This window comes from Eurosta solidaginis, chromosome 2 (genome assembly GCF_040869045.1).
Source record: "Eurosta solidaginis isolate ZX-2024a chromosome 2, ASM4086904v1, whole genome shotgun sequence".
NCBI classification, from domain to species: domain Eukaryota; kingdom Metazoa; phylum Arthropoda; class Insecta; order Diptera; family Tephritidae; genus Eurosta; species Eurosta solidaginis.
In genome coordinates this window covers 159,218,742-159,231,939 of record NC_090320.1, presented here as the reverse complement: position 1 = coordinate 159,231,939, position 13,198 = coordinate 159,218,742, and the positions used below count along the sequence as shown (strand labels likewise).

The following is a 13,198-nucleotide window of genomic DNA, read 5'->3' as shown; positions in this document are numbered from 1 at the left end:
GCGCTGCAAACTTCGCCAAGCACACTTTCACACAAACGCCTGCTGATACGCTGAGTACGGGTGAGAACATCAACAACCTGTCAAGCCGCTTTGTTGCTATACTGTCGCTACTAATTGTGCTCTTTATTTTGTGTTTTTGACTTTTCTTTGCTATCATTAACTTAGCGCGAAAAATTAGCGCCTGATAAGCATTGAATTTGTTTACAAAGGTGAATGATAGAAAGGGCAAGTGGAAGACATAAAAGAGTGAACAGTGTCAGCCTAAAACAGGGCTGCCATCACGTTAGAAAAATATATATTTATACATATTTTTTAGGTTATTTTTTCAAACCAGTCTTGCGAATATTTAAAGTTGTGTATCACAAAGTTGCCATGTAAAGTTGCATATCTTTTACATTTTCTTATAAAGATATACATTTACAATGCCAGCAGAGTGCAAAGAATGTACTGCGAAACTGCTTCAGGTAGATGACATAGTAGCATGCTCTGGTGGGTGTGGCTATAGTTTCTGCTTGAAATGCAGTAATATTAAAAGAAATGAAAAAAAGATAATAGAAGATAATATGAACATAAAATGGTTCTGTAATGTATGTGCATTATCGGATACCAATACTAAATTTGTGGAAATCAAACATTTGATTAACAAATGTGAAGAAACAAAAATGAAAGCCGTTGATATTAAACAGATAGTCGAGCAGATATTTTGTAATAAATTCTCCCAGATTAAAAGTAGCATTATTACGGACTTCAACTCCCTTTTAGAGCATAACATAGAAGTAAAATTGATTGCAATGAAGAATGAGATAGTAAAACATTTATCTAATGAATTAAAAAAGAGCAATGAATTGCTTAACGATTTACGCGTGGCAAATGATCAGCCAGAAAAACTATCTTATGCTCAGGTCGCTTCTGTAAATGAGAATAAAATTGTCATTAAACCGAAAAAGAAGGGCAAAAAAGCTAAGGAAACCAAGGAAGCTCTAAAAAAAGTTGTCGAACCTACCGAAGGCCTTGTTAAAAATGTTAAAGAAGTAAATAGTGGTGCGATTATTGTAGAATGTAAAAATAAAGACGCCTGTGAAAAAGTCCAGCTAAAGGTAAGAGAAGGTATTGGAAACGATTACGAAGCAGAGAAAACAAAAAATAAGGATGAAATAAAAAAGAAAATAAAAATTGTTGGTTTAACTGAAAAAGTTAGCAATGAGCGTTTGGTAGAATGCTTAACTAAGCAAAATGACTCATGTAACGGAAAGGATTTTAAAGTGTTAAAACTGTATGAAAATACCAATCGTAGAGAAGTAAGCTATATTGCGTTAGTGGAAACAGATGCAGTAACATTCGATAATGTGTTGCAACAAAAGAAACTATATATAGAGTGGGATACTTGCGTCGCTTACGAGCATATAAGTGTTCTGAGGTGTTTTAAATGTCTGGGATATAAGCACAAAGCAGCTGAGTGCACGAATAAAGTAGCTTGCAGCAAATGTGCTGGACCCCATGATAGAAAAGAGTGCACATCTAACATTGTTAAATGAGTAAACTGTAGCGAACTTGTTCAAAAAAAAGTTATTGACGTCGATGTCAGCCATTACGCCTTCAGCAAAGATTGTCCTGCGTATAAAAAATATTCGCAGCCAAGAAATAAGGCACGAGTTTAGCAACGAATACCAGAGGAGCTAAGTTGTATATATTTAAATATTAGTAGTATCGTCGCCAATAAAGCTGAACTAGAGCGTCTGATAGATGTACATAAACCACATTTAATATTTTGTTCGGAGACTTGTTCGACTGAAGAAATAACGAATCAAGAGCTACAGATACAAACATATAAACTTGTACGGTGCGATTCCCACAGCAGGCACACAGGCGGTGTGCTAATATATATAAATGAAACAATTGAATACTCAATAAGTTACAACAGAACATTAAACAAGAACATCTGGTGTATTATACTAAAAGTTAAAAATATTTTCCCCCAATATCAAATAGCTCTGATATATCACTCACCGAGCTCAAGTGATGCAGAATTTATAACGTACTTATACGACATTTTAAATAATAACTGCGTAACACAGGATAATATTATCTTCGTGGGCGATTTCAATATAAACCTTTACAAGAGCACAACTTATAGTAAACAGTTAGTTGACTTATTTCGATCCTTTGCTATGGAGCAAAAAATAGACTTTTATACACGAAAGGGCGATAAGACAGATACATTGATCGACTTGTTATTTACAGATAGTAGCTCTATATCATGTTTAAAATTAGAAGAGTTTCAGATTTCAGATCATGAAACGATTAAATTCAAAATCAAATTACATAAGTTATTTCAGATGAGAACGAAGAGAACAATAATTTCCTGGGAAAATTATACAAGCGAAAGCCTTGTTGATGAATTACGCCAGCTTAACTACACTGACTTTGAAAATCTGAGCATCGAAAATAAGGCAACATTCCTATATAATACGCTATCAAGCGCAGTGACCACCCTGACATACTCTAAAGAAGTCAGTGTCAAACTTATGAACAAGTGGTATGATTTTGAGCTGGCTAACTTAAATAAACGTAAGCTAAATCTTTACAAGATCAGCCTATCCACTGGAGAATGGAGTGAATATTATAGTGCGAAACGCCAATATAAACGGCTAATTAAGATAAAAAAAGCCAAGTACATGGAAAACAAAATCAACCATAGTGCTGGTGATAGTAAGGTCATGTGGAAAAACTTGAAAAATTCCATAAGCATGGCTAAAGAAAATAATGGTATTAAAAAAATTAAAATAAACGACCAATTCTACACAGAGGAAAATGAAATAGCGCAGTCTTTGAATGACTATTTCATTGATAGTATATTGGAGATTAGCATGAATATTCCTACTTCTTTTAGTAATGAAGGTACTATAGATGAGCAAAATGGCCCTAATGTTTTTAAGTTTCAGAAAGTATCCACTTCAGAGATAGTTGATATAGTAAGTAAGTTTAAAAATAAAATTGGAGGGAAGAAACTTGTGTCGGAAGGAGTCGTTAAATACTCCATAACGTATACAGGCTTCTTCTATTCTCAACTTGTTAATGAGAGCTTAGATAAAGGTCTCGTTCCTAGTTTATGGAAATCTTCTATAGTTGTGCCATTAGAAAAAGTTAAAAATACCATCAAAGCTGAGGAGATAAGACCTATTAACACGTTACAATGTGATGAAAAAATTTTGGAAACAGTGGTAAAAAATCAGTTGGTAAAATATTTAGAAGATAATGTAATTATTATACCTCAACAATCTGGTTTTCGAAAGAAACATTCATGTGAAAGTGCTTTGAATTTGGTTGTAGCTAACTGGAAAGAAGACTTAAGCAGGAAAAAACACATATTAGCTGTGTTTTTGGATTTAAAGCGTGCATTCGAGACGATCGACCAAAACTTAATGCTGAAAAAGCTTTCTTGCATTGGCGTTTCTGGTATAGAACTAAAATGGTTTCAAGACTTCCTAATTAACAGATACCAAAGAACAGTGATTGGAACGTCCGTATCGGATAAAAGGGAGGTACCTGTTGGTCTACCTCAAGGGTTTGTGCTGGCACCCATACTGTTCAATATATATATTAATGATATAATTAGCTCCATTAAGCACTGTGAAATAAAATTGTTTGCTGATGATACATTGCTGATGATAAGTGGGAACAATATTACTGAAATATATGCTAAGCTGCAAGAAGATCTTAACAGCGTATATGGTTGGTTATGCGTAAACAGACTAAAAGTGAATGTCAATAAAACGAAATTTATGGTTATATCTAGACGCAATTTTCAAAACAGTGAGCTACAAAACTTAAATATAAATAACGAACTAATTGAAAAAGTCAGCAACTTAAAATACTTGGGAATAAAAATAGATGATAAGCTGAATTTCAACGAGCACGTGGATTATACGGTAGGAAAAATAGCGAAAAAGTTATATTTTACACAACGAACCTGCAAATATTTAAATAGAAGGTATAAAATCATCGTCTACAGATCTATAATCGAACCTCATTTTATTTATTGCCCAACTATATTTTTCATCTTGCGAGATAGTCAGATATACAAGCTACAAAAGCAACAGAACCGCGCTATGAGATTCATGCCCCTATTACGGTGTACAACTCAACTTAGTTGGGTTGTAATTAAAACAACTCAACTTTCAGACAACTCAACTCTTGTTTGGTATTACGAATTACAACTTATTTCAGTTGAAGTTGAATTGGTGCTGCCAAGCTAAGAAAGTGATCATTTGACAGATAAATGAACAGCTGATCAATTTGTGTCTAAAATTTGAGCATTTGCAAGTGATTCTTTTATTAATAGTAAAATGGATATTAGCATAGAGTTATTTTATGATGATGAAAGTAATGGTGAAAAAATTGATATGCAGCGAATTAGAAAACATTTACGCGATCACTCTAATCCCTTGGAATTACCAAGCACCAAGTAAGAAAACGTTCAAGTGACAATTGATAAGATTCTAATATAGTTATTTTGCAGATTTGTTAGCTATTTTCGGTTAAGTAAGGAAGCATTTTGCTCCTTACTAAACGAAATGAAGGACCATTTCCGCAAACGCGTTCGAGGGACGGCTGTACCTCCTATTTTAAAATTATGCGCTACACTCCGATTCCTTGCTGACGGCAGCTATCAAAAATGCTGTGGAAATGATTTTAGTGTTGGACTGGCACAACCTACAACATCTATAGTTGTCAAAGAGGTTTTAGATATTATTGAGGAGCATATTTGTGCGAAGTGGATTAAAACTCAAATGACTGCAGAGGAGCAAAGCGCTTCAAAGATCGCGTTTTATTCTAAAACAGGATTCCCAGGAGTAGTGGGTTGTATCGATGGGACTCACGTTCGCATAATTTCACCAATAAAAGAAATGCAACATTTATATCTAAACAGGAAAGGCTACTACAGCTTAAACGTCATGATTGTAAGTAAAAATGAACACGCAAATAATAATTTTGAACCAAATTATTGACAAACTTATTTTCAGCTTTGCGATTACAAAATGTCCATCCGGTATGTGGATGCCAGGCATCCAGGCGCTAATCACGACTCATTTGTTTTTAATGTAAGTGACTTAAAGGTGCATTTGGAGAGAAACGTACAGAGTAACTCTTGGATCTTGGGTAAGACTGGTTGTTATTAAATATACAAATAAATATTTTAAAATCCATTGTTTAAGGCGATGCTGGTTACCCTCTGAAAACTTATTTAATGACTCCTTTTCGCATGGCAGAATCTGGTTCTCCGCAATCTCACTACAATACTGTACACTCAAAGGCCCGAAATATTATAGAGAGAACAATTGGAGTAGTAAAGAGCAGATTTCGTTGTCTTTTATCAGCACGTGGCTTACATTATTCACCTGAAAAGGCCAAACAAATTGTGAATTGTTGTTGCGCTTTGCATAATATTTGCCAACACTTTCGAGTGGAGCCTCCTGAAGATATACCACCTACTTTTGATGCCGACATAAGCAATGAACATCTTAGTGTGGAAAGAGAAACCGAGGATACAGCCAGAATGGTTCGAAATAATATTATGTTATCCATTTAATCAATTTGTAATTCATTCAGTCTTTTATTTCAAAAGTTTTGGCTAAAATAAATACTCATAACAAAAATATCACTTCATGGCTCTTAAAACTAAATTTGACCTTTTTTCATTCAGGTTTGCGTTATTTAAATGACCCTAAAACTTATTATAAATGTAAAGTAAAATATCACTTCATTTCAGGTAAACTAGAACTAGAAACTAAAATATCTTTTCATTAAGAACTTTAAACTAAAAATATTTCTGCTAAAAAAAAAAAACAGGTTTTCATCGTGAAAAAAAAATAACTAAAATATTTACATATTTGTTGAGCGGCTCAATTTTTTAATTTTTAGCTTTGCAATTTCTGCCTTCAACGCACATAGCTCGCTTGCTTCCTGTGCTTGCTTCTTGTAAAGCAAATATTTTTTTTGCTTAATCTCCAGCAATTTTTCGTTGACTTTTTGCATTTTGTGTGCTGTCCTCTCTAGCCGATCAATTTTTTTTAAAAGTTTTTTTTGCGTTTCTGTCTGCTTGGTTAGAAGCTCCAGACGCTCAGTCTCAACATTGCCACGCCGGCGATTTCGTGATCCTGACGGAGTGGGAAGCTCGCCTGCGTTTGAACCAGTGGGCTCCCTAGTCGTGGACGCGGCTGCAGACATGGTGTTACCATGCTCTTCGTCGTCGCTAGCCGGTGGCATATTCTCCGTCCCGAAAGCTCGACCACTAGGTGCAACTTGGCTTCTTATTTGGATGAGTTGTGCAACACTTTCCTCTAGCGGGCTTAGGGATTTTTCATGCGATGGCCCTCCGCCGGTTGCAACAAGATTGTTGCGGTTGTTGGACAGCTTTCTTTTTAAATTCGCTTTATAATGTACCCAAACCTAAAAGAGAAATATATGTATACATATGTAAAATGTCAATGCGCTTTTAATGTGTTCATCTATTTTCACAACTCTACATACACGTGTCCACTCCGGTGCAGTTCTTGTCGGTGGTCCCAAACTATTTAGCTCTAAGGCGAATTCCTCCCATAATTCCTTCACTCTATTTTGGCTGCATCCGAACTGCGGCTTGCCTCGTCCAACTTCGGGATGTCGCTCCATAAGTTCAATCAGTCTTTCAATTTGATCCTTCGTTGAAATTTTGTTCTTTCTATAAATATGTACAAAAATGTTGATTATAAAATTTGTTTAAATTAATTTTAAAAGGTCTAATTACCCGCTTTCCATTTCTTTTTTATAATTTTCTTTCCAAACAACAAACAAACAACTGCAAAATTTTCTAAGACAACTGCTAGTAATCAGTTGTCAGATTTTGACGTCTTTGACAACTACACCAACACAAGGTTGTAAACGGTAATACCACAAAAAGTTGTTAGACTAGACAACTCAACCGACATTTTTGTTTGACAGGTTGAGTTGTAATCTGTAATACCAAATTGCGAAATTTCAACTCAACCAGAGTTGAGTTGTAAACGGTAATAGGGGCATCATTCTCAAAAAACGGTATGACACACCTATCAGAGACATGCTATGCTCTCTTAATTGGCTTAGCATTAGACAGCAACTTTTTTATTATACCATAAAATTTATTAAAAACATAATAGAAGGAACTTTGCCTGCGTATTTGAGGACGAATATAAAATATGTAAAAGATATACACTCTGTAAATACTCGTAATAAAAATGATTTTAATCTGCCGGCTTATAAAACTGAAGCAGACAAATGTAATCTGTATTATAAAGGTCTTAAATCCTATAATGAACTACCGAATGATATTAAATCATGTCATTCCAATAAATTTAAACAAAAATTGTACAATTATTGCAGAACACTACCAATTTAGTGCTGGACAGGCGGACTTCCATAGCATCGATAGAAGTGCAGCGAAACTATACTCTATATTGCTATGTAGCGCCAAGACTTCCAAGCTCTTGTACGCATACAAAAAAGGTTGCCGAAGCACATACTGAAGCGCATCACTCGATTAACTCCGTGCCTTCGCGCTTTACTAACATGCGTAAAATGCCTACATACTACACAAGCACAACGCTTTGTTCGCATGATCTGGAAGTCTCCCATCCATAGTACTCCAAGGTAGGACATAGATGTAACTATTCTAGATTGCATAGTCCAGAAGACAATTATAAACATGTAAAATAGATTTAAGTTAGGCTTAGGAAAGCCGTAATAAATAAATACATTACATTACATTACATTATTTCGGTATACTTAATGGTGAGTCCCACCGTGGTGTGATGGTAGCGTGCTCCGCCTACCACACCGGATGCCCTGGGTTCAAACCCCGGGCAAAGCAACATCGAAAATTTTAGAAATAAGGTTTTTCAATTAGAAAAAAATTTTTCTAAGCGGGGTCGCCCCTCGGCAGTGTTTGGAAAGCGCTCCGGGTGTATTTCTGCCATGAATAGCTCTCAGTGAAAACTCATCTGCCTTGCAGATGCCGCTCGGAGTCAGCATAAACTCATGTAGGTCCCGTCCGGCCAATTTGTAGGGAAAATCAAGAGGAGCACGACGCAAATTGGAAGAGAAGCTCGGCCTTAGATCTCTTCGGAGGTTATCGCGCCTTACATTTATTTTTTATTTTTTTTTTAATGGTGAGTCTATCTATTTTCCTTTAAGGACTTACAATTTTGGGATTCGTGACGAAGTTAATATACCATTTCATTTTCATGAAAGTTATACAAATTTAATGTTATATTTTTGGAGCAAATTTATTTATTTTTTTTTTTGTTCAGTATAAGACGTACTTTATCTACACTGAAAGAAAAAGACTGGTAAAATCAACCGAATCGACCCGTATTTCAACCGAAATTTCTGTCAATTTTTATCCATCGCAACAAGATGTTGAATCAACTGCGCAAAAGTCGTTGATTCGTAATTGACCGTTTTAGTAGTCAAATGAACAAAAAAAGTTGCTGCGACAGCTTTGTATGAAAGTACCTATGTTGCCATATAAATATCAAAATGTAAGGCGCGAAAACCTCCGAAGAGATTTTAGGCTGAACTTCTCTTCCAATTTGCTTTGTGCTTCTTTTTAATTTTTCTTACAAATTGGCGGGACGCGACCTACTTGTTTTATGCCGACTCCGAACGGCATCTGCAAGGCATACGAGTTTTCACTGAGAGCATTTCATGGCAGAAATACACTCGGAGTGCTTGTCGAACACTGCCGAGGGCCGACTCCGCTTAGAAAATTTTTCTTCTAGTTGAAAAAGCTTGTTTCTAAAATTTTGATGTTGCTTTTCCCGGGGTGTGAACCCAGGGTCCTCGGTGTGGTAGACTGAGCACGCTACCATCACACCACAGAGGCCGCCATATAATTACGAAATATTGTAACGAACCCCGTTAGTCGGGTTTATAGCTGGGGTATAACTCAACGAATGGGTTCGCCTAGCATAAACAGCTGAAGTTTGACACCACCAGCTGCTCCGTAGTGTATGTTTAACACAGCCCACTATATAGCTCACTCTACGACTTCTAAGCCAAGAGTCACTTGTTCATGAATTTGCCGCTCCTTTTATACCATTTTTGAGTCGGCTTTCGTTGATTTACAATAAAAGTTCTTATAACTAAGCTAAGATTACTAAATATATATTTGTACGCATGTGTGTTCGCTATCGTTTGACAATTCCATTTCTCCTTGTTCGCTTTTACGTGAGTATGTATGCTTGTGCATAATTATATGAGTTCTTACACTCTGCGATAAAAGTGTTCATATCCTATATATAATTTAATATGTATTATATTTATATATGTTTTAAAATGTATGTATGATTGTACAAAGTATATTTAATTCAAAATGTATGTACGTATATGTATAAGAAAATTCATTTCATGCCATATATATAAATTATTATACTTCATAATTTTAATATGAAAAATCCAAATTTGTGGAGGCCCCGAAAGCCTGTAATTTTGGGGTCTTCACATCCCCCCCCCCCTTACTTCCGGCTTGTGATTGTTACCTCGCCGCCTCTGTTGATCCATTGTCATCGCGAGAAAGCTGTAAATTTTGTCCAAAACCATCTAATCATAACCCGAACCGTGTTGGTATTTCCTTCGTTAAATTTCCCAAGGTTTCCCATTTCGCAAAATTTCGTATGTTTATGTGTATAAATGTACGTGTGAGTTTGCTAATTTCTTACTTGTTGTTGTTGTCATCAAATAATTATTCCTTCTTAAGCTACGTTGACCTTTATTGGTGTACTGCAGTAGCTTTAATACCTTGCAATTCTTATGTTAGTTGCTGTCGGTATCCTCGTGTCTTTGCCCTTTCTTGTATTGCTTGTGTTTGTAGTTGTTATACCACTGTCTTTTCATTTCGTGCTTGCTTGCATTGTTTGTTGTTGTACCATGTAGCTGTGATATTTTCTATTACTTTTGTTAGTTACTGTTGGTATGCGCGTGCATTTGCCATTTATTGTATTGCTTGTGTTTTTGTTGTTGTACCATTGCATTTATTTATTCCTCGTTACTGTTGTCAGCGATGATTTGTTTGGTGATGCCGTTTGTGGAGTAGATAAGCGGTGTTTTGGCGTGTACCAAATTAGGGTTGCCGAAAAATTTTGTTACCGGTATTATAATATAAATGTGATGGTTAATATTATTGTGATGATCATCAATAATGCTATTATGATTATTAGATCATTATTAGTAAAACTAATAATAATATTACAGAAGATAAAATTAACGTAATTGTAATAATTATTAGGGCAATGATTGAAATTTATGAAACTTGTTCATATTGTGATTTACCGTGGTGCTACGCCTTCCTTTGTAGTTTTCGATGATTTTACTCTTCGGTTGTGTTTGCAAAGATGTAGATGGGCATCTGTGGAAGGTTTTGTTGCGCTTTCGTTTCTCCCGTTGATTAACTTGTTTTCGTAAAATGGTTTAAGCTCGCTTAGATGCGCTCTTCTTGCCTTGAAACGTTTTGTCCAGTTCGACGATAACTGGCGAAATAAAATTCGTGATTCTATGGGGCCCGCTGAATTTTGGTGCTAGTTTGGCGGCAAAGTTGTCGGTTGCCTTTGACAGATGGTGTTCCTTTACCAAAACTCTGTCTCCTATCACCGGATTCCATTTCCTTCTCCGCAAATTATAATTTCGTGCCTGTTCTGCTAACGCACGTTGCTGGTTTTTCGTACCATTTGAAATATCTCCTTCATTTTCGCTACTTTTTCATTTGCCGTTGTTGTGGCCTCGCGTGTGCCAAATGTTCGTTCGTCGTATAGGGCGATAGGGATCCGTGGCTCTCGTCCTTGTACCAAGAATGCCGGGCTGTACCCTGTTGCCTCGCACACACTCGAATTTAGTGCTAGCATTATCTCTGGTAATAACTCGTCCCAGTTGCGTTGTTCTTTTCCCGTGAATTGTGCCAACATCCGTTTGATGTTTCGGTTTGTTCTCTCCGTTGTGTTCTCTTGTGGTGTTTAGTGTGCTGTTAATTGGTGCTTTACTCCATAGTCCTGAAGGAGTCTCTTGAATTGTCTGCTCGTGAACTGGGCGCCGTTGTCTGTAATAATGACTTTCGGAACTCCAAATCGTGATAATATTGATGAGGCTATCCGCTGTTACCTTGCGTAATGGTACGATCCCTACCCACTTGGTGAAACGATCTAGAAATACTAGAACCATGGTATTGCCGTACTTTGAACGTGGTAATGGTCCAACGAAATCTGCACACACCGTTGCCCACGGTTCTTCTGGAATTTGGGTTAACATTTTCCCCGCTGCTTGCTGTTGATTAGGCTTGTAAATTTGACAGGTTGGGCATTGTTGTGCATACCGTTTTATTTCGCGAAACATTCCTGGCCAGTAGTATCTTCTGGCTGCTCGAGCTATTGTCTTCCGGATACCCATGTGTCCGGCGCTTGGACTGTCGTGCACTTCTTGTAATACTTTACCGTGTTGTGGTTTCGCTACATATAGCTTCCACGGGATCGCGTCTTGATCGTCGATCTGAACAGCTATGTGCCGATATAACTCACCGTTTTCAATTATGTAGTCTGGAAACTTCTCCGGGTTTCGTTTAACTTCCTCCTTCCTTTTTTCAAGCCATTTACACGATATTTCGTTTTCGTGTTCCAGTCTGTTGAGTTGTGCGTCTGGCGGCTTTCGTGACAGTGCATCCGCTACTACGTTCAGCTTACCTTTCCTGTAATGTACATCGAACGAGTATCGAACGCCCATCTCGCAATACGTCCCGAAGGACTTTAGATGGCGTTCAACCATTTCAATGATACGTGGTCCGTAATTACCGTGAATTCGTAGCCCTCTAGATATAGTCGCATTTTGCTATAGCCCATACAATGGCTAAGCACTCTTTCTCCGTGGGTGAATAATTAATTTCTGCTTTGTTGAGGCGGCGGCTAGCGTACGCGATTACCCGCTCTCTGTCGTCTAGCTCCTGTGTGAAGACTGCTCCTAGTCCAAAATCGCTCGCGTCTGTTTGTAATGTCTTCTTCGTGTAAAATCTGGGCACGCCAGTACTGGTGCTTCGGCGAGTGAATACTTCAGTGTCTGAAATGCTGTTTCTTGTGCTTCGGTCCATTTCCATCTCCTACCATTCTTTAATATGGTTGTCAGCGGATGCGCTATTTTTAAAAACTCTGGTATGAATCGCCGGTACCAAGATGCTATACCTAAAAATTTTCTTAATTCTCTCACGTTTGTTAGTGCTTGCAATTCCTTAATCGCTGCTACTTTATCTGGGTCCGTGTGTATACCCACATACTTCAGTTGCTTCTTGAAAAATTCGCACTTTTCGGCATTGATTCTTAAATTTGATTTTCGTAGGCGTTTAAACACTTTCTTTAGATGTTTAATATGCTCCTCTAGCGTTGAACTTGTAATTATGATGTCACCTAGGTATGCGGATGCGTTCGGTTCTAATTCGGGGCCGATTACTTGATCTAATACCCGTTGAAATGTTGCGGGTGCTGAATGAAGCCCAAATGGCATCACGCGCCATTGAAGCAGCCCGTGTCCAGGTATGTGTTGGATGTGTTGGATGTGCGTTGAGCTGGCGATAGTCTATACATAACCTCCACTTACCATTCTTCTTGTTTACGAGTACGATCGGTGCACTATGCGGGCTTCGCGATGGCTCGATGTATCCCTTCTCCAATAGCTCGTTTACCTCCATATTAATGGATTCCTGCATCTTCGGATTCCGTGGAAAGTATCTTTGTTTTATAGGCCGATCATCACGCATAATTATTTTATGCGCCGCGATATTTGACGTACCCGTCATATTTTCGAAGCTAAGAATCTGTTTGTCTAGGAAATCCTTAACCATTGTAGTGTTTTCAGGCGGGCTTTGTTGGTCCGTATCGTTTACATCGGGCTCGCCTGCCTCAGTTATTGTCCTGCACATAACCGTGTCTTTGATTGCCTCTTCTGCTTGTAGTGTTACCGTGTGACTGCCGAAACTTAATGATGTGTTTGCCCTGGCAAGTATGTCCATGCCGATGACAACTTCTTCTATTAGCTCTGGGAAAACGAGTACTTCGCCGTTGTACTTCTGTTTCTCAATCTCTACATCTGCCACTATTGCTTCCTTTATCGTGCTGACTCTACCATCGCCCAATACCACTCGGCTTCGTAC

General features: G+C 37.5%; 2 protein-coding genes across 2 annotated transcripts; one reads left to right on the top strand and one right to left on the bottom strand.

The window, feature by feature from the left end:
• The first annotated feature begins 4,552 nt into the window (after positions 1-4,552).
• Positions 4,553-5,627, top strand: LOC137242439 (putative nuclease HARBI1). Its single transcript, XM_067769723.1, has 3 exons — positions 4,553-4,961; positions 5,025-5,160; positions 5,217-5,627. The coding sequence occupies exons 1-3, from the start codon at positions 4,575-4,577 to the stop codon at positions 5,588-5,590; spliced, it is 897 nt and encodes a 298-aa protein (XP_067625824.1). The 5' UTR covers positions 4,553-4,574; the 3' UTR covers positions 5,591-5,627.
• Positions 5,628-5,787: 160 nt separating this feature from the next.
• Positions 5,788-7,031, bottom strand: LOC137242438 (uncharacterized). The gene is made up of 3 exons (XM_067769722.1): positions 6,788-7,031; positions 6,532-6,721; positions 5,788-6,450 (listed from the first exon to the last, which is right to left on the bottom strand). Exons 1-3 carry the CDS (start codon positions 6,796-6,798, stop codon positions 5,884-5,886), a joined length of 768 nt encoding a protein of 255 aa, XP_067625823.1. The 5' UTR covers positions 6,799-7,031; the 3' UTR covers positions 5,788-5,883.
• Between the last annotated feature and the right edge of the window lie 6,167 nt (positions 7,032-13,198).

Bases quoted from the DNA above. Each gene is read 5' to 3' on its own strand.
- LOC137242439 (XM_067769723.1), top strand. From the start codon at position 4,575: ATGAAGGACCATTTCCGCAAACGCGTTCGAGGGACGGCTGTACCTCCT. The intron at 4,962-5,024 runs GTAAGTAAAAAT...ACTTATTTTCAG, and splicing joins ACAGCTTAAACGTCATGATT to CTTTGCGATTACAAAATGTC. The intron at 5,161-5,216 runs GTAAGACTGGTT...CCATTGTTTAAG, and splicing joins GAGTAACTCTTGGATCTTGG to GCGATGCTGGTTACCCTCTG.
- LOC137242438 (XM_067769722.1), bottom strand. The intron at 6,451-6,531 runs GTATGTAGAGTT...TTTCTCTTTTAG, and splicing joins CTGCACCGGAGTGGACACGT to GTTTGGGTACATTATAAAGC.